Genomic DNA, 24,584 nt, shown 5'->3' with positions numbered 1-24,584 from the left:
TTGGTATAGAGTAATACCTACTCGTGAGGTTGTTGTGAGGATGAAGAGAGGAAACCTGTAACGAAGCCTTTAGTGCAATGCCTGACATATAAGTAGACCTCAGCTGTGACTCTTACCAGATTTGGGGTGGCATCAGTCCTGTGTTCAGAAAGCTCCACGGGTGCTTTCTATAGCGTTGAACCTAACAAAGGAGCTAGTGAGGGGTTCTTAAGTCAGGGAAGAAGATCAAATTCTTGTTTTGGAAAAATTAGTGACCAGAGCGCCTGGGTGGCTCAGTTGGTTGGGTGTCTGCCTTTGGCTCAGGTCATGATCCTGATGCCCTGGGATAGAGCCCTGCATGGGGTTCCTATCTGGTGGGGATTCTGCTTCTCTGCTGCTCCCCTTGCTTGTGCTTGGGGAAAAAAAAAAAAAAAAAGTGAATGACAACCTAGACTTAAGTCAATCATAACAATCTGGTCAGCCCGGGTGGCTCAGCGGTTTAGCGTGGCCTTCAGCCCAGGATGTGATCCTGGAGTCCCAGGATCGAGTCCCACGTCAGGCTCCCTGCTTGGAGCCTGCTTCTCCCTCTGCCTGTGTCTCTGCCTCTGTGTGTGTGTGTGTCTCATGAATAAATAAAATCTTAATAAATAATAATAACAATCCAGCCTAGAAACAATGCAAACTGAATCTAAGTGGCCATGAGAGAGAATGGGACAGATTGGGGAGATATTTGGAAAGTGAATGTTAAAACTGATAAGATAGGGACAGACTTGGTAGGAAAAAATGCTCTGTTTTCTGTCTCGGGCAACAGGTGGTACCCTTCAGAGAACGGGGGGTGGAGGAACGGGGCGTGACACCAGAGGATGAAGCTGGGAAAATAAAATTTTTTTAATATTTTATTTATTCATGAGAGACACAGAGAGGCAGAGACATAGGCAGAAGGAGAAGCAGCTCCCTGCGGAGAACCCAATGTAGGACAAGAATCCAGGACCCCAGGATCACAACTTGAGGCAGATACTCAACCGCTGAGCCACCCAGGCGCCCCTGAGGAAATAATTAAGAGTGATTTTGAACATGTTGGAAATTGAAGTCTCTGTGACATCACGAGAGAGATGACCAATAGTCGTTTGGATGTATTTGTATAAAGGTCTACAGAAAGAGCTGGGCACAGAGAGCTACAGATCCAGAATCATCAGCAAGGTGAAATCACGAATGTGAATAATGTTACCAGAGATTTCAAGTAAAAGGATTAGAAGATGATCTGAGCAGAGATTGGTGACAGGATACTTAAGCCACCATTTTGGAACTTGAGGGATTATAGAGCCATAACCTGGGTCCCCGGACCTGAGGATTTTTCATGGAGCAGAGCTGTCACACCACCCTTGAGCTACCTGCCTCTGGATACTTACAAAAAAGGGAAGTAGGGGCACCTGTGTGGTGGCTCAGTGGTTGAGTGGCTGCCTTTGGCTCAGGTCGTGATCCTGGGGTCCCAGGATCCAGTCCTGCATTGGGCTCCCTGAGGGAGTCTGCTTCTCCCTCTGCCTGTGTCTCTGCCTCTCTCTGTGTGTCTCTCATGAATAAATAAATAAAATCTTTAGAAAAAAAGGGAAATAATATTTTATCTTACCAAAACCACCATTACTTCATGTTTCTTATTTGAAGCAAAATCTAATGTTAGTGGATGCAAGGACCAAGGCTAAAACCATCATTCAGTTTTTTGTAGTCTTACTTCAGACTACCCCCAAACACACCCTTAGACACTGAGTTGAGACAGTTTAAGTACCCCTAGAGGCCAGCCCCGGGTGGCTCAGCAGTTTAGCGCCACCTTCAGCCCAGGGCCTGATCCTGGAGACATGGGATCGAGCCCCACGTCACGCTCCCTGCATGGAGCCTGCTTCTCCCTCTGCCTGTGTCTCTGCTTCTCTCTTTCTGTGACTCTTATGAATAAATAAATAAAATCTTAAAAAAAAAATCCCCTTAAGAACAAACATCCCGGACAGCCCAGGTGGCTCAGCAGTTTAGTGCTGCCTTCAGCCCAGGGTGTGATCCTGGAGACCCGGGATCGAGTCCCATGTTGGGCTCCCTGCATGGAGCCTGCTTCTCCCTTTGCCTGTGTCTCTCCCTCTGTATGTGTGTGTGTGTCTTATGAATAAATAAATAAAATCTTAAAAAAAAAACTTTCCCAGATACAGATTTGCTTCTCCAGTACATACTAGCCTTTTCAGACACCCTCTCCTAAAACACTGACCTTCAATATACCCACCCACAGCTTTCTGCAAAAAAAACAACTAGCCCCTTCTATACACGTTTACCTCATATTCTTACTACACCACTCCCTAACACAAAAATTTGGTCCCTTCCTGACTCACTGACATAGACACACACACACCTGCCTCACTTCTCTTTGACTCACACTGTATGACCCGTCAAGATACATGCACTGATCTCTCACACTCATGCTTCAAATTTAACTATCCATACCCTCAAATGCACACACACTCTCCTAGGTGCGAACACTGGCCCGAGACACACCTAATTACCACACTCCAGTGGACATGCTCATTCCCTTGTTCAGACACATGTATTCTCTTTCAGAATTTTAGGGAAAGTATGTTGACCAGTAATGTGCTGGTAAATGTTTAACAACCACCTCTCCAGGCTGGGAAGGAAGAGCTCTGATTTATAGCATTTGTCGATTTCCATGGTGTACTCTGGCCCTAGCCAATTTCAAGCTAACAGTGATTTTACAACCTCACAAAATTCCCGACAATTTAGCAATGACTTTCAGAAGCACTCAGCTTCAGTATATTCTGAATGCAGACCATCACACAGGCCGTCACTTGCTTTAAGTGACTCACTGGCCTTAGCCTCGGGGTGGCTAGAAGCACGGGACTTTAATTCTCTACCTCATGGAGGCAGTGTCGTGCATGGTTAACTGCTAGTATGTTATTATCTTAAAGAGTTGTGATGAGACTTTAAATGATGTTTATCAAGAGCTAAGCACAATGCCTGGCCCATAAGACAACACTGCAAATTTATTAAGTCACCCTTTCTGATCCACTGACCCCCAGAGACACCCAAAACTCTAGAAAGGAAAATCCAACTTCTCCCCAAGACAACCAGTTCTACCATAGAAAATCACCAAACTTTATCTTCTGAGCAAAGGCGTGTTCTAAACTGTGTGGCACACTCTCTAAACTCCTTGAGTTTAGAGGAGAGGAAACCTACAATGTCAGAGCTGGAAGAGATCGCAGGCTGGCAGCCCTCAGGCAAATTCAGTTCTCAAAAGCGTTTTGTTTGGTCAGCAGAAAGCATGTCTCTTCCATTTTCACAGTCCCCATCCTTCCCATTGTCTTACACCCTCCCCACTTTGCTCAATTATGTCACTAGGGCCCAGCCCTTCAGCCAATCTGGCTTGCCACTCCCTGATTTAAAACTAATACCCTTGTGTTTTTAAACTGAGCTTTAGGTGGGTACATGATAGCAAAAGTTAAACTTTTATTGACCATTTACTTTGTGCCAGGCATTATCTTAATTAAGACTTACTTCAACCCTATGAGCTGGGTACTTTGGAATCTTTTCCCAGAATGCAAACAGGCTGAGAGAGGAACTAACTTGCTAAGTCACAGACCTAGTGTTTTTGAGTCTGAATCTAGGTGTGTTTGACTCTTGTCTACTGAAATATGACTAGATCAAGGGGAGAGAGGACATTCCAGGCAAGATAGCTCAAGTGAAGAGGGAAGAGAAACAGCCCTGCCTTCCGTGGATACCAAGCACTGGGAGAAGGCAGCGGACTGGAGGTGGGATGGGGGAGGGGCACTTTGAACACTGGAAGATAAAGCGATTGACTTTTGGACAAACTGAGTTGGCCCCTTACCCTTCACGCCCACTCCCCATCACCCTTAACTGGTCTTCCTTTTTCCCTGTCACCCTGTTCTTCTTATATAAAATCCTCACTAGTGATGGTTTGGGAATGCAAATAGCTCTTCAAACCTGCCCCTGCTCTGAGGATAAAATCCAAAAGCTTTTTTGTTTTTTAATTTGAGAGAGAAAGCATGAAAGAGACAGATCACAAGCAAGGGGGAGAGGCTGAGGGAGAAACAGGCTCCCTGCTGAGCAAGGAGCCCATGTATGTGGGACTCAATCTCAGGCCCCCGGGATTACCACCTGAGCCAAAGGCAGATGCTTTTTTTTTTTTTTTTTTAAGAAAAAAGAAAGATTTTATTTTATTCATTCATGAGAGACACAGAGAGGGAGAAAGAGACAGAGGCAGAGAAGTGGGCTCCATGCAGGGAGCCTGATGTGAGACTCGATCCCAGGACTCCAGGATCATGCTCTGGGCCAAAGGCAGCCACTGAGCCACCCAGGGGTCCCCCAAAGGCAGATGCTTAACTGACTGAACCACCTACGTGCCCAAAATTCAAAATTTTTAACATGACCTTTAAGATCCTGCCTCTTGGGATGCCTGGGTGGCTCAGCAGTTGGGTGGCTGCCTTCGGCTCAGTGATCCCAGGATCTGGGATCAAGTTCCGCATTGGGCTTCCTGCAGGGAGTCTGCTTCTCCCTCTGCCTGCGTCTCTGCCTCTCTCTCTCTCTCATGAATGAATAAATCTTTTTTTAAAAAAAGACCCTACCTCTGCACACCTATCCAGCCCTTGTTTGTGCTCATCTCCCCATTGCTGGTTTCACTTTGTAAGAATAACACTGAGGCAGTATTTATTTATTTTTTTTTAATTTTTTTATTTATTTATGATAGTCACAGAGAGAGAGAGAGAGAGGCAGAGATACAGGCAGAGAGAGAAGCAGGCTCCATGCACCGAGAGCCCGATGTGGGATTCGATCCCGGGTCTCCAGGATCGCGCCCTGGGCCAAAGGCAGGCGCCAAACCACTGCGCCACCCAGGGATCCGAGGCAGTATTTATTAAGGCTCCCCTTGTCCTTTGGCCATCTTATCCCTGCCATCTCACTCAACTTGGATGTCCCTTTCTCAAAGAGGCCCTCTAGACTCCCCACTAGATAAGGCTGCTCTGTTCTCATAGCACTCTAGTCTTTCTTCACATAGCTTAGCATGTTATGTGATTTTTTTTTAAGATGGAGAGGGGTGGGGGTGGGAGGCAGAGGGAGAGGAAGAATCTTCAGCAAGTTCCACACCCAGTGCAGAGCCAGAGGCAGGGATAGATCTCACCACCCTGAGATCTTGACCTGAGCTGAAATCCAGAGTCTGAGGCATAACTCACAGAGCCGCCCAGGGGCCCCAGAATGTTACATGATTATTAATGTGTGTGTGTTTAAGAGCAAGTCTGTTTCCATCACAGGACTATAAGTTCCTCAGGAACAGGGACTGAGCCCATTTCCTTGATTGCCATATTCTCAGTGATTAGCACAGTCCCTTCCTGTGTTACCTTTCCCATAAGTGTTTGTAGAATTAATAGACGAATTATAGATGCGGGTCGGAGCTGTATCTCCTTATTGGGTGGCAGGCACGTATGCACAGACATCGGCAGTGCTCAAGTAGACACTTGGGTAAGTTTTGACAATGGACACAAGGATTTGTTTCAGCTTAAACTTTATTGGTTTGGCTTCTCTTGGGTACCCTGGAGCAGAGCTGAGTCCTGAGTAAGTGAAGGGCAGAGTCCAGGCGAGAGCTGGGTTTGGTCTGAGTCACTGAAATCTGGGAGAGTAGAGAGAGGAGGGGAAGTGGTTGGGGAGGAAGGTCATAATCCACTCAGAGTCAGCAAAGTAAGTTCATCCTGGTGCCCAGCCATGGTTCAGCTGCTCATACCTGCCAATTACCTTTTTTTTTTTAAGATTTTATTTATTTATTCATGAGAGACACACACACAGAGAGAGAGAGAGAGAGAGGCAGAGACACAGGCAGAAGGAGAAGCAGGCTCCATACAGGGAGCCTGACCTGGGACTCGACCCCGGGTCTCCAGGATCACACCCTGGGCTGAAGGCGGCGCTAAACTGCTGGGCCACCGGGGCTGCCCCAATTACCTTTTTAATTATAAGTAATCAAAATAATTCCAAAAAGCACCCACTTTCCTATGGAGAATTTCTCATACTCTCCCTTCCATTGTTCTGGTCACGTTCCTCTTTCCCTTCCTGCCCTCTACAGGAAGCCACCCCTGATCTATTCCCTTGATCCCTCCCTAGCTCGCCAGCATCCAAGTCTGAAATATTTTCGTTTCCAAGCCTCGGTGTCTGCATCTTGAACCAGTGTTCTATCTCACCCTTTAGGTAAATGGACCTCTTCATGGTATTAGCCATCCCTTTCTTCTGGGACATGATAGATTACAGGACTTCCTAGCTGGTGAGATGGATTCTAGGACCACTGAGACCAACAATGGCTACAGAGAGGGACAACATGCCTCCAGCTCCGGGGGTTCCACCACTGGGAAGGGGCCATGGGATAAGGGTACAGAGAGAGAGCTGAGAATAAAATGGTCAGCTTAGCTCAGGTGGGCAGGGCAGGTGAGCGCAGCCTCTCACCTGGACAGAGTAGAAACCAAAGTGCAAGAAGTAATGACAGCTGCCAACATTACTGAACTCTTCCTCCTCCCATATTACTCTCGGCACTTTCCTCGTATTATCATATTTTAACCTGACAACAATCCCATGAAGTGGTCTGAATAAGCCTTGTTTTCATGAAAACGCTGAGGTTCAGAGAGACTTATGAGTTTGCTAGCATGTGCTGGAGTGCCGATCTGAACCCATGTCGGGCCTCAAAGCTCAAGCATATGACCACGACTCAAGATGCCCAAAGCCACTGAACAGCCCCACCTGAGCCTGCAGACTTCCATCTGATCCACCATCCAGGCCAGCAGCTCTCGAATCAGTAAATCCTTCAGCAAATCTTCATCACCCGGGTTCTTGGGTAGGGAGCTGCCAAGGAGAAAGCCTCAGGCAGGCTGTTTGAGCTGGGGCCCCACCCGGAGTGAGTAAATACAGGGCCTGGGACTCCAAGGGGCAGCTGGGGTGGGGGGAGGGAGTCAACACAGCTGCCTCTCCTTATCTCAGCTTTCAAAGCTCCACCCTGATCTATGGGCCTGGGGAGTAGCGGCTCCTCAGTACAGGCAAAGCCCAACAATTCAGGTGGAAGATATCCCACCCCACCCAGCTCTGCAAGTATCCCCGAATGCATCCCCAAACCCGAGAGACGACTTCGGGAACAATTCACTTTTTAGAATGATCCACAGATTTCTCAGCTTCCTCAGGGGATGGGGGTGAGGGTGGGGGGTAACTGATGTCAAGGGACTGGTCTTGAGAGGGTCCCTGCTCCTCAAACAGCCTTCCTGAAGTCCTTCGGGGAGAAGTGGGGAAGCCAGTCCCCGAAGTCTCTTTCACCACCCCTCTCCGTGACTCTGATTCCACACACTGAGTCATCGATCTTAGGGACTCTGACCCCAACTCCCTCCTAGAACCCCAGCCCCTATTCCTCCTAGGGTTCTCCCTTAAGCTCCAGCCAGGCTTCCAGGAGTTCCATGAAGAGTGGAAGGGGATGCTTGTCTGGGGCCTGGCCCTGCTCTGGGGTCTAGGGGAGGGAAGGATGAGGCCCTGCCCCCACCCCTTCCCCAATGGGCTGACTCACCCCTGCTGCTCTCTCGACTCCTCCTTCCTGTTAGATTGATGGGCCAGCTCTAGGGCCCCGGCTTCCCTCTGGGTGATGTTGTGTTTCCAACTGGTCAGGTAAACAGGAGGGAGTGGGTAGGGCTGGGGAGACTCAGATGTGCTCCAGTCTTTTGGGGCCTTTACCCAAGTTGCATAGTGTACCTCTTTCTCTGTTCAACCACCACCCCCCCCTGCTTGTCCCCAGCTGCCACAGAACAGCTTTCCAGCATCTACCATGCTGACGAACAGCAAGGACAAGGTAAGAGACTTGGCAAAAGAGAGGAAGAAGGGCAAAGTCCAAAGTGGCCACCACCAAATGGTCACTGTCAGCAGCTCAGCTCTCTCTGCCTACAACCCCAGCCCCGTGGAGATCCTCTGGGAGCCCCTACATCTTCAATGATCCCTCTCCTTAGAGGAAGGATTAGAAAGAAAGGGTTGGAAGAAGAAAAGGATTGGAAAGCTTAGTCCCACCCCAGACTGGGCCAGTGCCCGAGCCCCAGTCAGGACCATGGTGTTGCCCAGCTCCCCATCAGTACCTAAGCCAAAGTTACCACCCAGAATCACAGGCCCGCGTGGCATCTAGTCTAAACGAAGGAAGGTATGGCCAGCCGGTGCAGAGGAGGGAGTGTGGGCATTAACTCACTCATTCTTCTTCCCCTTCTGGGCCAGCAGCCAGTTCACAAAGTCTTGTTGGCGGATCTTGTCCATGGCGATACTGTAGTCACTGATGAAAGTCCCCTCGGCGTACCTGGGGCCTCGAGGTCGGGAGCCACTGACCTTAGTGTGGAATCTGAGGAGCAGGGAGGAGAGAGAGGGAGAAACCAGGCTCTACACGAAGGGAACCACAATGCGGGGGCAGGTGATTGTTATTGACCAGAGGCAGGTGTTTGAAAACAGCCACCTCCCACCACCCCCATTTCTTGGGAGTCAGATTTTTGTGGGATTTTTTGTTTTATGGGTTTTGTTTTGTTTTTAAAGATTTTACTTATTTATTCATGAGAGACACACACACAGAGAGAGAGAGAGGCAGAGACATAAGCAGAGGGAGAAGCAGGCTCCATGCAAGGAGCCGGATGTGGGACTCGATCCCAGGTCTCCAGTACCATGCCCTGGGCCGAAGGTGGCACTAAACCACTGAGCCACTCGGGCTGCCTGTCTTATGGGTTTGTTTGTTTTTTTTAAGATTTTTATTTATTCATGAGAGACACACAGAGAGAGGCAGAGACATAGACAGAGGGAGAAGCAGGCTCCCTGTGGGCAACCTGATACCAGACTCTGATCCCAGAGCCCCAGGATCACAACCTGAGCCAAAGACAGATGCTCAACTGCTGAACCACCCAGGTGCCCCTTGGGAGTCAGTTTTATGGAGGCAGCCCCTTGTCTATGCATCAAGCCCCTCGGGCTTTATCCTCAGCTCAAGAGCCCACTTTCTGCATCCTCAGTTTGTGTGACTCTGGGTTCTGGACAAACAGGGATCAGGGGTTCCCTTCATCCCAAAGGATGGGTTCCCTTCATCCCAAAGGATCTCACTTTCCTCCTTTACTCCTCCTGCCTTGGCTCACCCCGATTCAAGTCTTTATTCCCAGTCAGTATGAACAATAGGAGCTCTTCCATAAGGGCACTCACTGTATGCCAGGTCCTCTCTCAGCCCTTTACTGCATAGACTCCTTTGATCTTCGAAACACCCCTATGAGGTCAACACTATTTCTATGCCCTTTTTGTGAATGAGGAAACCAAGGTACAGAGAGATTAATCTAGCACTCCATGAAGGTGGGGGTCTGGGCCCAGATCTAAGTTTGCAACATATATATATATATATATATATATATATATAGTTCCCTGTATGGAACCTGCTTCTCCCTCTGCCTGTGTCTCTGCCTCTGTGTCTCTCATGAATAAATAAAATCTTTAAAAAAAAAAATAAAGAGGGGAATCCCTGGGTGGCTCAGTGGTTTAGTGCCTGCCCTTGGCCAAGGGTGTGATCCTGGAGTCCTGGGATCAAGTCCCACATCAGGCTCCCTGCATGGAGCCTGCTTCTCCCTCTGTTCTCTGCCTCTCTCTGTGTGTGTGTGTGTGTGTGTGTGTCTCTCATGAATAAATAAATAAAATCTTTAAAAAATTAAAAAAAATAAAAAAATAAAGATTTTAAGAGAAGGGGAGTGAGCACAAGCAGGGGAGGAGCAGAAGGAGAGAGAAGCAGGCTCCCTGCAGAACACGGAGCCAATGATGTGGGGCTGGATCCCAGGACCCTGGGATCATGACCTGAGCCTAAGGCAGATGCTTAACCGACTGAGCCATCCAGGCACCCCTAAGTTTGCAAATTCTATGTGATGTTGACTTGTACCTGACAGCCGTGCCTCACATCTACATGACTGGATTTAGAGGGCATAGGACTAGTCCTTGCATCTGACAAGGCCCAGCTGTTTACCCAGACAAGTATCTCTTGGTCCTCCAGAGAACAAACAGAGCCCCCTCCCCCATTTGCTCATGACATTCTGCTCCCCACCGCCCCCCCCCCAAGTGTCCCTGAGAGTCTGCCACTGGCCTGGGTGGCTCTTTGCTTTCCTTGGGAGCCTGTGTGTTCCCTGAGGCATTCTGCACACGTGAATGATGAATGGTTAAGGCTTTCATCAGGAAGGGAGACCCTGTTGTACACTTCAGACACTTAACCCCGGAGAAGTCCTTCCAGAGATCTAACCACAGTTTGTCCTGTGGCAACAGTAGCTCAAAATAAACCCTCTGGATTCTGTCCTTACTCCATACACAGACTGCCGGCGGGGTTCTCCCTCCCGCTTCTTTCCTCTTGGCTTGGGGTTCCTCCCCTTCCCACCTCCCCCCTGAACGCCAGAAGCAGCTCATCCTCCCCAGCCTCCTTCCCTGTGCCCAACCCCTCCCCTGCACCCCTACCTAGAGTGACCGGCTGCCTTCTCTCCCATCACCACCACCAGGAGCAGGGTCGCCAGCAGGAGACTGAAGATCTTCATGGCCACCATCTTCCAAGGGTGATTTCCTGAGCCAGGAGAGAAAAGGGATGAGGATGAGGGAAGCACTGTGCCCAGGCACAGCCTTCAGGCCGCCCAGGTACTGCTGATGCCTCAGAGCCTCTGTGGCTTCTGCCGGCGGGGGGCACTGAGCTCCGGGGGTCAGGGCTTTTCTCAGAGGCTAGAACAACACTTGGGGGGCTGCCGGGGGGGCTGGGTGTTGGAGTCAGATACTAGAAGGGTCACGGAGCCTGGCCAGGAGGAGGACCTGCTTTTTGTTGTGAAGTCTGAGTTGGGGAGGGCAGGGGGGAGAGGTCCAGGCAGAAGAGAGCAGCTAAGACCCCTGACAGCCCCCTTCCTGGCTCCAGTGGCTGGACGTCAAAGGCATGTGGCCTGGCGAGACTCCCCATACAGCCCCCCAAAGTCCATACCAGCCCTGCTTCCAGCTGTGGGATTGGCTGTCACCTAAACCATCACAGCTCTCTCGCCCCAAGTGAAAGGCACAGGTAGGACCATTCCATCCTCTCCTCCCCGGGGTTCACTATCTCTGTGCAGGGAAGCTCTTCTTGGGGTCCTGCTGCAGGAAGATGAGGTCTGGTGGCCCAAATAGCTCTAGGTCTAACTTTGGTTTTCAGAGCTGGGAGGAAGTTTCCTTACTTACTGCTCTTCACCCCTACAGAAGACCCCCTGGATGAAATGGGACCAGGCCTCATTCATCCTCCTGCCTTTGTCACTAGGTGTTACAGGAATCCTGAGAGCCGCCTTCTTATTTCTTAGAATGTGAGATGCAAGGATGCCAAGCATCTCTGGGTGCCAAGACCCACTACCTCTCCAGTATCCCCTCCACCCATCCCCTGTCCCAGCCGCTCTCTCACCTGGCTTCCTTTCCAGATCTTCCAGAAGGACAGGGCAGGGGTTTCTTCCTCCTACCTTCCGGTCCTTTGGAGCCTGTCTCAAGAAAGTCTGCTGTAACTCCTTTATATCCAGGCATCACACACCTGCTGATTAGCCTAAAAGCGTCTTATCTCAAGAAATTAAGTCCACAGCTCCCGCCACATTAAGTCCATTTTACGCGTAATAAAGTTGCCCTTTCCACTTGAACTGTGCTAATCGATGATTAACATTTGGGTATCTCCAGTTCCCTGCGGGGGTAGGCCGCCTTAAGTGTCCTCTTTCTTCTCCCCCCTCCTCCCTTCTGGGCACAGGGCCCTGTATTCTTCTAGCCTCACTTCCTTTCCAGGTGTCCCCAGTTGGAAAGGGGGCCCTGGGTGAGGGCAGACTTGGGTCGGGTGGCACTAGCTGGGGAAGGACCCCTCCCATAGGCAACAGGCTACCCTGGGGTCCGAGAGAGTGGGGCACAGTTGTTTGAACCCCAGCTCTGGATAGTGGCACACAGCTTTGTCAGTGAGGCCATGTCCCTATTGTGAAATCTAGGGGGGTATCCCAGCTGGCCAGGGAAAAGGTTGGAGAGTAAGAGGGTTGAGGGACCGCGAAGGATGGAAGTTTCCTGGGGGAGCTGGGAACTGAGGACTTGCAGTCAAGCTGCCCTCCTGTGTTAGGGCAGGATAGAGTTGGGGAGGGACCCCAGGGTGGCTCAGCAGTTGGGTGTCTGCCTTTGGCTCAGGGCCTGATCCCCGTCAGGGATCAAGTCCCACATCAGGCTTTCTGCAAGGGGCCTGCTTCTCTCTCTGTCTTTCATGAATAAATAAATAAATAAAATCTTAAAAAGAAAAAAAGAATGGAGTGGGGAAAGTGGTCCACTTACCCCTTGGGAACTTGAAGGAAAGTGGGCAGCTACAATTCTATCTGTAAAGGTTTATGAGACCCAGTGGGACCTGTCTCTGCTATCAGACTGGGGGGCCCTGAGGTCATGCTGTGCCTGTTCGACTGGAGGGCTCTCCGGCGCAGGGGCTTTGTTTCCCTGATCAGACTGGGGGGTCTGTACCAGGAGTGTGAACCAGGAGCCATCTCTTCCCCATCCTACAGAAGGTTCCTGAGGCTAAGGGCCATGCCTGCCCCTCAGACTGGAGACCCCTCGAGGTGCTGCCTCTGCCTTTCTCCAAGGACTGAGTATATGCCTCTGCCCTCATGGCTCAGTCTAGAAGGGGCAGGGCAGACACTGCATTTTTGGCAGACCCCCCAGGTCCTCCTTCCCAGGCTATTCCTACTCCACTCACCATCCCAGGCTATTCCTACTCCACTCACCATAGCACTTTGAACCATCAACAACCCAGCTTATGCTCTGCTTATTAGCTCCAGGGTCTAATAAAGGCCACTTTCCTTTCCAGGTAAACTGTGGCCAGGAAGCAGCTCCAGCATGAAATTAAGTGCTTGTGTGGGATGAGAGTTAACTGGACTGGGGCGGGGTGGAGGACAATTCAACTCTGCTTCCTAGAAACCTTGCCCACCCATTTTTCACTATCTAGAAAAACTTCTCTCCGGGCAAGCTCTCCAAATTCCATCTCCCAGCTATCAATGGGCAGTGATTAGACATCGATTCAGATTTGGCCTCCAAATGGGATGTGGGGTTGCTTGTGCTCCTGCTTCCTGTTGAGCAACAGTTAATGGGCTCAGAAGAGTCTGTATGTCAAAACCTGGGCACCTCCACCTGGAGGCACAAGGTATCCAAGGAGGGTGGACTTCATTCCCTGGGACCTCGTAAGTCTGATGCCAAAACAGAGTCAAAGAGGATTCTGGGATGGGTCCCTGCACTGCAGCTCTGAGTGTCTGCCTGGTGCTCTGGGGATTTGTTTTGGGGGTGGGCTGCTCTGAAGGCCACTTGTGCTTCAAATTCTCACCCCACCCCCTCTTGGAGGGAACCTCTCTGCAGCCCACCCCCCAACCTGTTTCCCTTTGATCTTTGGCTCTCATGCTGTGCAGTGGACAGACTAAGGAGAATGTAGCCTGAGCCCTGGTGGAGGAAGGAATGTGGGGAGGGTCAGGGGAGGAGATCAGAGAAGATGCCAGATGCCCAGAGGAGCTCACAGCCCTCACCCCCTAGAGCATGTTGGGAGGCTGGGGAAAAGGTAGCCTTCTTTTTCAAAAATTTTTGAAAAAAAATTTGTTTTAAATTTTATTTTTCATGAGAGAGAGAGAGAGGCAGAGACACAGGCAAAGGGAGAAGCAGGCACCATGCTGGGAGCCCGATGTGGGACTTGATTCTGGGTCCCCAGGATCATGCCCTGGGCCGAAGGCAGATGCTCAACCACTGAGCCACCCAGGTGCCCCTATTTATTTATTTTTTTAAGATTTTATTTATTTACTCATGAGAGACACAGAGATACAGGCAGAGGGAGAAACAGGCTCCATGCAGGGAGCCCGATGTGGGACTCCATCCCGGATCCCCAGGATCACGCCCCGGGCCAAAGGTGGCTCTAAACTGCTGAGCCACCCGGGCTGCCCTATTTTTTTTACTTTTTAAAAAGATTTTTTTATTTATTTGAGAGACAGGAAGACCATGCATAAGTGGATGGAAGGGCAGAGAGAGAAGCAGACTCTCCACTGAGCAGGGAACCCAACATGGGGCTGTCTTGGGACCTTGGGACCACAACCCAAGCTGTAGACAGATATTTAACCAACTGAGATACCCAAGTGCCCCCAAAAGATGGCCTTCTGAAGTTTCTGGGAAGGGGCTTTCTTCGGAAGGGGCTGCTGGATTTGATCAAGAGAGTTCAATGAGGGCTCCCTGGGTAGCTCAGTTAGGAGAGTGTGTGACTCTGGATCTTGGGGTTGTGAGTTCAAGATTCACTTGGGTGTGGAGGCTACTTAAAAAAAATTTTTTTTTTTTTTAAAGGAACCTTTGGGGGCAACCGGGGTGGCTCAGCGGTTTAGCGCCACCTTCAGCCCAGGGTCCGTCCGATCCTGGGACCTGAGATCAAGTCCCACATTGGGCTTCCTGCATGGAGCCTGCTTCTCCCTCTGCCTGTGTCTCCGCCTCTCTCTCTGATGTGTCTCTCATGAATAGATAGATAAAATCTTAAAAAAAAAAAAGAAAAGAAAAAGAAAGGAACATTTGGGACGCCTGGGTGGCTCAGTGTTTGAGCGCCTGCCTTCAGCCCAGGGCGTGATCCTGGAGTCCCAGGATCGAGTCCCACATCAGGCTTTCTGCGTGGAGCCTGCTTCTCCCTCTGCCTGTGTATGTCTCTCTCTCTTGCTGTGTCTCTCATGAATAAATAAATAAATAAAAATATTTAAAAATAATAAAATAAAAATTAACATAAGTAAAGATAGCTAAATCCACTGGCAACTCTACCAGCCCGGCCACCACACATGGGGAGAAGTGGCCCTAGTGTGCCGCCTGCAGCACGGTGCAGGGGTGGGGTCTGGGAGTGGGGGGCTCTGACCCTCAGTCCACTGGGGAGCTGTTCCAGGATGTGAGGGGTCACAGGGGCCGGGAAAGCAAGAGGAAGCCCAGATACCAAGGCTGGGGGCGAGGGGCAGACAGGTGGAGAGAGTGGGGGTGCGAGAGGTGCCTAGGACTCCTGGAAGCCAGGGAATCAGCGCAGGAAGGGACGATGGTGATATTGTGAGAGAACCCAGGGTCCTGCTTCCCAGACCCTCCCAACCTCTGGATCCAGACACCAGGAGGAGAACTGGAATGGCAGAGGAGCCTTGGGGGCTTGCTGGCTCTTCCAGCTCCCGGTGGTGACTCACTGTTCCCGCCACAGCCGGAGGGCCACCGCAGACATTCCAGACCCAGCTCCACCGCCAGGCCAGGGTGACTCAGAGGGCTGGCTGCAGCCTCCCTGCCAACGACTCTGCTCCAGAAGTTCGCTTGGCCTTCAAGCTCCCCGGCTGACTCAGAAGGCAGACATCCCCTCTCCGAGCTCTCCTACGCCAGGTGGCAGGTTTATGCTTCTCCTCCTGCAGAGGATACAAAGGGACAAACTCTGCTGAGTCATCGGGTCTGTCCTGATTCCTAGAAGGGCCACTTCCAGCTTTCCTCCCCAGTCACATCACAAACCCAGTGGTGGTCCCAAACATTTTTGCCCAAGTCAGCCCCTGTACCACCCAGGCCAAGATAGATACTTTTCAGGGGGATCTTCAGAGAAAGACTTAGTCAATAAGATTGCAGTAACTTTGTACGGTGACAGATGGTCGCTGCATTTATGGTGGTGAGCATTTTGTAAGTATAGAATTGTCAAATCACCATGCTATATACCCCCAAGGAATATGATATGTCAACTAACATTTTAAAATAAAATAAAACTCTCCACTCACAACACGGAAGATACTACCTAAAACCTCTCTTGGCCATCTGTTATAAGGAATCAGTTTGGAAGTCCCCTCTCAGGTCTAACTCCAATCCCTCTTGCTGTTTTCACAGGCTGTTTTTGGTCGGCTTTTGTCAAGAAAAGAGCTCAGCCCTTAGTAATTGCGACCTAATCCACGGGAGAAGAACTGTGGGGCAGTGTTAGAACTGGGAGAGGTGACCACAAGGCTCTCACTTCCAGAGAGGGAAAGAACTGGTGGTACATTTAGGGTGAAAGGCCAAAGGGCCAGGCCTCCCAGGGAAAGCAGCATTCCTAACTCCTTCTCTGTCCCAGGTGGGAGCACCTCCCAGGAGAAGGAGGTGAGGGGTGAGAAGAGAAAGCTTCCCCTTTTCTCTGCATGCAGACAGCTTCCAGGTCCCCAGTGAAGCCTAGCCCATTCCTGTGATAGGTATGGGGATGTCCTTCTGCAACCTCCACAGCCACACCCTTTTTAAAATAGATTAGGGAGGGGACGCCTGGGTGGCTCTGCAGTTTAGCCTCTGCCTTTGGCTCAGGGCGTGATCCCGGAGTCCCTGGATCGAGTCCCACATCAGACTCCCTGCATGGAGCCTGCTTCTTCCTCTGCCTGTGTTTCTGCCTCTTTCTCTCTGTCTCTCTGTGTGTCTCTATGAATAAATAAATAAAATCTTTAAAAATAGATAGATAGGGCAGCCCGGGTGGCGCAGAGGTTTAGCACTGCCTGCAGCCCAGGGTGTGATCCTGGAGACCCTGGATGGAGTCCCACGTCGGGCTCTCTGCATGGAGCCTGTTTCTCTCTCTGCCTCTCTCTCTCTCTCTCTCTCTCTCTCTGTGTTTCTATGAATAAATAAATAAAATCTTAATAAAAATAGATGATAGATAGATAGATAGATAGATTAGGGAGTAGCCTGTGGGGTGGAGAGGGTGTAGGAGGAGGATTCCAGCCCCAGCTCCACCTGCCCACCACTCCCAGGTAAGCTTTGGATTTGGACAAAGCCCTTATCCACTCTGAGCTTTTAGTTTGCACATCTCTGAATCGGAGATAAGAAAACCGAATCTCGGGATCCCTGGGTGGCGCAGCGGTTTGGCGCCTGCCTTTGGCCCAGGGCGTGATCCTGGAGACCCGGGATCGAATCCCACGTCAGGCTCCCGGTGCATGGAGCCTGCTTCTCCCTCTGCCTATGTCTCTGCCTCTCTCTCTCTCTCCCTGTGTGACTATCATAAATAAATAAAAAAAAAATTAAAAAAAAAAAAAAAAAAAAAAAAAAAAGAAAACCGAATCTGGCGATGTCTGGTGATGCTTGGTCTCAGGGTGGTGAGTTCAAGCCCCATGTTAGGCAGGGAGACTACTTAAAAGGAAAAAAAATAAATAAATAAATAACCACCTTCACCCCAGGAAAAAAAAACAAACAAACAAACCAGAATTAGTCCCCCCTACCTCATAGGTAAGTGTGACATTGTTTTGTTAACTTGCCAGTGTGGTGTTCTCTGGCATGGTCTCCTCTACTTCACTCTATGGTGAGCATTCAGTAAGATGAAAAATCAAAGCCAGGTTGGGGTGCCTGGGTGGCTCAGTTGGTGAAGTGTCTGCCTTCAGCTCAGATCATGATCCCAGGGTCCCTGGGCCCCTGGGCTCCCTACCCAGTAGAGAGTCTGCTTCTTTTTTTTTTTTTTTTTTTTTTTTTTTATTTATGATAGTCACAGAGAGAGAGAGAGAGGCAGAGACACAGGCAGAGGGAGAAGCAGGCTCCATGCACTGGGAGCCCGACGTGGGATTCGATCCCGGGTCTCCAGGATCGCGCCCTAGGCCGAAGGCAGGCGCCAAACCGCTGCGCCACCCAGGGATCCCGAGAGTCTGCTTCTTTTCCCTCTCTCCCCTACCCCAACTCTTGCTCTCTCTCTCTCTCAAATAAAATCTTTAAGAAAAAAAATTGTTTGGGGAAACAAGCATACTGAGCAGATACATTGTGTTACATCATATCTTGACACATTAGTGATCCTTTGCTGGGTAACTAATTGCTCCAAACTTTACCAGTATAAAGCAACAGAACATTCCCTAACTCACAGTTTCTGAGAATCGGGAACCTGGCGGTGGTTCAGCTGGTGCTTCTAGCTCAGGTCTTCATGAAGTTGAAGTGAGCTGATAGCCGAGTTGCAATCTCAGAAACCTGGGGCTGTAGATCGCCTTGTAGGCTGAAGACTTCAGACCTCTCCACCCTTCTTCCCTCAGAGCAAAGTCATCCACCTAAATTGAAAGTCTAAGTGAAATTTAGAAATGACGTACCATCCCTTCAGCTTTATGCTGTTGGCCACATAGACCAACACTGGCACCATATGGGAGGAACTGCACAAGGCTGTGAACGGAGGGAGGTGGGGGGCTCATTAAGGGCCACCTTAGAGGTTGGCTACCAAATCCATAATCTGCCCTAAAAAAATACTGTCCATTATTATTATTACAGAAGGTATTCGATTTATTTTTTTAGATTTAAAAAAATCTTTAAAATTTTTTTAAAAGATTTTATTTATTTATTCATGAGAGACACACACAGAGAGGTAGAGACATAGAGAAGCAGGCTCCATGCAGGGAGCCCAACATGGGACTCAATCCCAGGACTCCAGGATCACACCCTGAGCCAAAGGCAGATGCTCAGCTGCTGAGCCACCCAGGCATCCTAGAAGGTGCTAGACTTATGAAACATTTCTGCTCATCACCATGAACTCTGGCCATTTAATATCTACTTATATTTATCTCAGTCTGCTTCTCTCTGCAAGAGTGAGAACTGAGATGATTTTGTATGCTGAAGACAGATAAAGCAAGAACTTTGATATTCCACCAAGACCAGCAGAGTACAGATAACAAAATGAATTGTATTCCCAGAGGGTACTTGCTACTTAGGCAGAAAATACTGCATGGGATATACTTATACTAAAAAGTGCTTTTAGGGGTGCCTGGGTGGCTTATTTGGTTAAGTGTCTGACTTCAGCTCAAGTCATGATCTTTGGGTCCTGGGACTGAGTTTCGATATCAGGCTCAGTGCTCAGCAGGAACTCTGCTTCTCCTGCTCCCTCTGCCCCTCCCCCGACTCATTCTCTCTCTCTCTCTCTCTCTCTCTCTCTCAAACAAATACATGAATAAATAAGTCTTTTTATAAAAAATGCTGGGATCCCTGGGTGGAGCAGCGGTTTGGCTCCTGCCTTTGGCCCAGGGCGTGATCCTGGAGACCCGGGATCGAATCCCATGTCAGGCTCCTGGTGCATGGAGCCTGCTTCTCCCTCTGCCTGTGTCTCTGCCTCTCTCTCTCTCTCTCTCTCTCTCTCTCTGTGTGTGTGTGACTGTCATAAATAAATAAAAATTAAAAAAAAATAAAAAATGTTACTTGTTGTTTATCTGAAATTCAAATTTAACTGCACATCTTGTACTGTTATTTGCCAAATCTGGCACCCTGGCCTGGAAAGCTTTTTAAAATCCCCATGGCTTGGGGCACCTGGGTGGTTCAGTGAGTAGAGCATGTGACTCTGGATCTCAGGGTTGTGAGTTTGAGCCTCATGTTGGGTGTGGTGCCTACTTAAAAATAAAATAAAATCCTAGTGCCTCAGAGCCATTCCCAGAGACTCTGATGTCATTAGCCTGAGGCTTTTTTTAAAGCTTTCATTTTAAAGTAATTTAAAACATAGGGAGGGTGCCTGGGTGGCTCAGTCAGTTAAGCCTTTGCATTCAGTTCAGGTCATGATTTCAGGGTCCTGGGATCGAGCCCCATATTGGGCTCCCAGTTTAGAAGGTGGTCTACTTCTCCCACTCCCTCCGGCCCTCCTCCCTGTTTATGTTCTCTCTCAAATCAATCAACCCTTTTTTTTTTTTTTTAGATTTTATTTATTTATTCATGAGAGACACAGAGAGAGAGAGAGGCAGAGACATAGGCAGAGGGAGAAGCAGGCTCCGTGCAGGGAGCCCGATCCCAGGACGCCGGGGATCATGCCCTGAGCTGAAGGCAGACACTCAACTGCTGAGGCACCCAGGTGTCCCTATTCCCCCCTGTTTATCAGATTCAGTCCAGGATCACATATTGCATTTGTCATGTGTCTTATTTTCCTTTAACAGTTTTTCTCTCAGCCTTTGTCTTTCATGATACTGACATTTAAAAGAAAAATTTTTAGGGATCCCTGGGTGGCTCAGTGGTTTAGCACTGCCTTTGGCCCAGGGTGTGACCCTGGAGACCCAAGATCAAGTTCCACATTAGGCTTCCTGCTTGGAGCCTGTTTCTCCCTCTGCCTGTGTCTCTGCCTCTCTTTCTCTCTGTGTCCCATGAATAAATAAATAAAATCTTAAAAAAAAAAAGAAAACATTTTAACTTTATTTATGGATGAGAAATATAGAGAAAGGTAGAGACATAGGCAGAGGGAGAAGCAGGCTCTCCATGGGGAGCCCGATGCAAGACTCCATCCCAGAATCCTGGGATCATGCCCTGAGCCAAGGCAGATGCTCAACCTCTGAGCCTCCCAGGTGCCCCAATACTGACATTTAAAAATATTTTATTTATTTATTTGAGAGAGAGAGTGCACAAGTCAGGGGAAGAGGCAGAGGGAGGGAGAGGGAGAAGCAGACTCCCCGCTGAGCAGGGAGCCTGACCTGGGGCTCAATCCTAGGACCCCGAGATCATGACCTGAGCTGAAGGCAGACATTTAATAGACGGAGCCACCCAGGTGCCCTATGCTAACATTTTTAAGGGTACAGGCAGTTATGCTATTGAATGTTTCTTAATTTGGCTTTGTCTACTTTTTCTTCCATATTAAATTCAAATTATACACGGTGGCCAGAAGACTGTAAAAATTAAAGTGTGGGGCAGCCCTGGTGGCTCAGCAGTTTAGTGCTGCCTTCAGCCCAGGGTGTGATCCTGGAGACCCTGGATCGAGTCCCACGTCAGGCTCCCTGCGTGGAGCCTGCTTCTCCCTCTGCTTGTGTCTCTGCCTCTCTCTCTCTCTCTCTCTCTCTCTCTCTCTGTCTCTCATGAATAAATAAATAAAATCTTTAAAAAAATTAAAGTGTGTCCTTACCAAGTATCGCACTTAGAGGAACGAGAAGTCTACCTGCCCATGGTTTTTTAAAAATATTTTATTTATTTATTCATGAGAGACACACAGAGAGAGGCAGAGACAGAGACAGTGGGAGAAGCAGACTCCTGGCACGAAGCCCAATACGGGACTTGATCCCCAGACCATGGGACCATGCCCTGAGCCAAAAGCAAACGACCAACCGCTGAGCCACCCAGGTGTCCCTGCCTGCCCATGATTAATGATAATTTTGATCACCTAAAGTTTTTTTTTTTTTGATCACCTAAAGTTTTGTTGCATTTTTCCCACTGTATAGTTACTACTTTTCTCATTATAATTAATAAGCAATCTACAGAGAATTTTTATTTTTTCAACTCTTTTTTTAAGGTATATTTATTTCTTTATTCATGAGAGACAGAGAGAGAGAGAGGCAGAGACATAGGCAGAGGGAGAAGCAGGCTCCCTGCAGGGAGCGCAATATAGGACTTGATCCCAGGACCCCAGGATCACGACCTAAGCCAAAGGCAGATGCTCAACCACTGAGCCACCCAGGCGTCCCTTATTTTATTTTATTTTTTTTTAAAGATTTTATTTATTTATTCATGAGAGACACAGAGACAGAGGCAGAGACAGAGGCAGAGGGAGAAGCAGGCTCCCTGCAGGGAGCCCGATGTGGGACTCCATCTCAGGACTCCAGGATCATGACCTGTGCCAAAAGCAGACGCTCAACCTCTGAGCCACCCAGGCTGCCCAAGAGACACTTTAAGACCATGTAGATACCCCCGTCTTCATCAGATTTCCCCCACCCTTGGATTTATTTAACAACTATTATTTTTTAAGATTTTATTTATTTATTTGAGAGATAGGAGAGTGAGGAAGCCTGACTGAGCAGGGGACTGGGGGAAGGGATAGAAGGAGAGGGAGAAGCAGACTCTCAGCTACTCAGGGAGCCCCATGTGCGGTTCCATCTCAGGACCCAGAGATCATGACCTGAGCTGAAGGCAGACACTTAACTGACTGACCACCCAGGCGTCCCTCAACCATTGATTCTTGCTTGAATCCATCTTCATGATGATGATGGAAAATGGTCATTTTTTCAATTCACCACTCCCTCCACGGTATTGGAATTTTTTAAAGCAGCATTATCAGTGTATAACTGACACATAATTAACTGCACATATTTGAAGTGTACAGTTTGATGTCTTAACATATGTCTTCTCCCATGAAACCATCACTACAGTCAAAGTAGTGAACGTTGGGGCACCTGACTGGCTCAGTCAGTAGAGCATGCAGCTCTTGATCTTCTAGTGAGTTTGAGCCCCATGTTCGGCATAGAGTTTACTTAAAAAAATTGGGGCACCTGTGTGGCTCAGTTGGTTGAACGACTGATTCTTTTTTAAATTTAGAAAAAAAAATTAAATATTTTATTTAAATTCAATTTGCCAACGTGTAGTGTAACACCCAGTGCTCATTTCGTCACGTGCCCTCCTTAATGCCTGTCACCCAGTTACCCCATCCCCCCACCCTCCTCTCCTTCTGCAACCCTTTGTTTCTCAGAGTTAGGAGTCTCTCATGATTTGACTTTCTCTTTAATTTTTCCTCACTCAGTTTCCCTTCTTTCTTTTATGGTTCCTTTCACTATTTCTTATATTCCACATATGAGTGAAACCATATGATGATTGTCTTTCTCTGATTGACGTATTTCACTCAGCCTAATACCCTCCAGTTCCATCCACATCGAAGCAAATGGTAGACAGTCATCCTGAGCAACCGATTCTTGATCTCCACTCAGGTCTTGATCTCAGGGTCGAGTTCAAGTTCTGCACCTACTTAAAAAAATTTAAAAAAATAAAATAGTGAAAAAAATAAAGTAGTGAGCATATTTACCATCTCCCCCAATTCTTTTTTAAAATATTTTATTTATTTATTAGAGAGAGAGAGAGAGAGAGAGAGAGAGAGGCAGAAGGAGAAGCAGGCTCCATGCAGAGAGCCCAATGTGGGACTTGATCTCAGGTCTCCAGGATCACACCCTGGGCTGAAGGCGGCGCTAAATCTCTGAGCCACCTACTGGGGCTGCCCTATCTCCCCAAATTTCATGGAGCCCTCTCTCTCTCGGGCTCACATCTTCTAACCACTGACCTGCTTTCTGTCACTAGAGATTAGTTTGTAGTTTCTAAAATTGTATGCAAATGGAATCATATGAATTTTTTTTTGTCTGGCTTCTTTCATTCAGCATACTGATTTTAAGATTCATTTGTAGCATGATCAATAGTCTATTCTTTTTATGCTGAGTAATATGCTTCCATCATATGGATATATTATAATTTGTTTATCCATTTACCTGTTGGCAGACATTTAGGTTGTTTCAAATTTTTGGCTATAACAAATAAAGCTGCTGTGAACATTTGCGGACAAGATGTTTTATGGACATATGCTTTCCTTTTTCTTGCAGAAATACCTACAATTGAGATTATGTTTAACTTTTTTTCTTTTGCTTTTTTTAATCTTTTATTTATTTATTCATGAGAGACAGAGAGAGAGGCAGACACAGGCAGAGGGAGAAGCAGGCTCCCTGCAGAGAGCCTGACGTGGGACTGGATCCTGGGTCTCCAGGATCATGCCCTGAGCTGAAGGTAGGCGCTAAACCACTGAGGCACCCAGGGATTCCTTATGTTTAACTTTTCAAGAAACTGTCAAATTATTTTCTTTTTTGTTTTCTCTTTCTTTTCCAGGGGCTCAATAAAAACTTTTAATTATACCTCAGAGACTTCATACAGTGCAACAGTGAATGGCCGCTGATAATGTTCACAAGAGTCCACTTTATCAAATGTCAACTGCATCAAAAATATGGAACACACACACACAAAAAAATATGGAACACTTCATGAATTTGTGTGTCATCATAATGCAGGGGCCATGCTAATCTTTTCTGTATCATTCCAATTTTAATAGATGCGTGGCCAAAGTGAGCACTGCGAAACCGTTTTCTGAAGTTCTTATAACATTTGACATATGAAATGTCTGTTCAAATTTTTTGCCCATTTTGTGGGGAGGAGGTTGTTTGTGTTCTTGATATTGAGTTTTGAAAGTTCTTTATATATTTTGGATACAAGTCCTTTATGAGATGCATGATTCACAAATATTTTTCTCCCAGTCTGTGGCTCATCTTTTCTTTCTCTAAACAATTATCTTCTAGAGGCAAGAGGGTTTTTTTTTTCCTTTTGGAAATTTTGATAAAACCCAATTTATCAGTTTGGCTTTCTGAATTTTGCTTTTGGTAGCATATCTAAGATATCTTTGCCTAACTCAAGGTCACAAAGGTTTTTTCCTAGAAACCTTATAGCTTTTGGTTTTACAGTTAGATATATGACCTAAATGATTACATCTAAGTATATTGAGTTAATTTTTGTTTCTGGGATGGGATGTGGAAGGAAATCTATTTATATTTGCATATATACCTAATTGTTGCAATACTATTTGTTGAAAAGATTATCCTTTCTCTGTTGAGTTGTCTTTACACCTCTGCATAAAATAAATTGTAATGGGGTGCCTGGATGGCTAAGTTGGTTGAGCGTCTTACTCTTGATTTCGGCTCAGGTCATGATCTCAGAGTCCTGGGATAGAGCCCTGTGTAGGCTCTGTACTCAGCAAGGAGTCTTCCTGAGGATTCTCTCCCTTTACCTCTGTCTTTCCCCACACTCTCTCTAAAATAAAAATAAATGAATCTTAAAAA

General features: G+C 48.0%; 1 protein-coding gene and 1 non-coding gene across 2 annotated transcripts; both read right to left on the bottom strand.

Annotated features, from left to right (window-relative positions):
- Positions 1-5,531: 5,531 nt before the first annotated feature.
- On the bottom strand, positions 5,532-10,597 carry GIP (gastric inhibitory polypeptide). Its single transcript, XM_077850443.1, has 5 exons — positions 10,498-10,597; positions 8,234-8,380; positions 7,571-7,660; positions 6,763-6,864; positions 5,532-5,650 (listed from the first exon to the last, which is right to left on the bottom strand). The coding sequence occupies exons 1-5, from the start codon at positions 10,581-10,583 to the stop codon at positions 5,641-5,643; spliced, it is 435 nt and encodes a 144-aa protein (XP_077706569.1). The 5' UTR covers positions 10,584-10,597; the 3' UTR covers positions 5,532-5,640.
- A 13,120-nt stretch (positions 10,598-23,717) lies between these two features.
- Positions 23,718-23,824, bottom strand: LOC144287269 (U6 spliceosomal RNA). The gene has a single exon (XR_013355113.1). It is a non-coding gene; the product is annotated as a U6 spliceosomal RNA (small nuclear RNA).
- Positions 23,825-24,584: the final 760 nt, after the last annotated feature.

The sequence above is a fragment of the Canis aureus genome, chromosome 16 (assembly GCF_053574225.1).
Source record: "Canis aureus isolate CA01 chromosome 16, VMU_Caureus_v.1.0, whole genome shotgun sequence".
Lineage (NCBI taxonomy): Eukaryota > Metazoa > Chordata > Mammalia > Carnivora > Canidae > Canis > Canis aureus.
The sequence above is the reverse complement of the archived record's forward strand: the minus strand, read 5'-3'. Positions and strand labels throughout refer to the sequence as shown.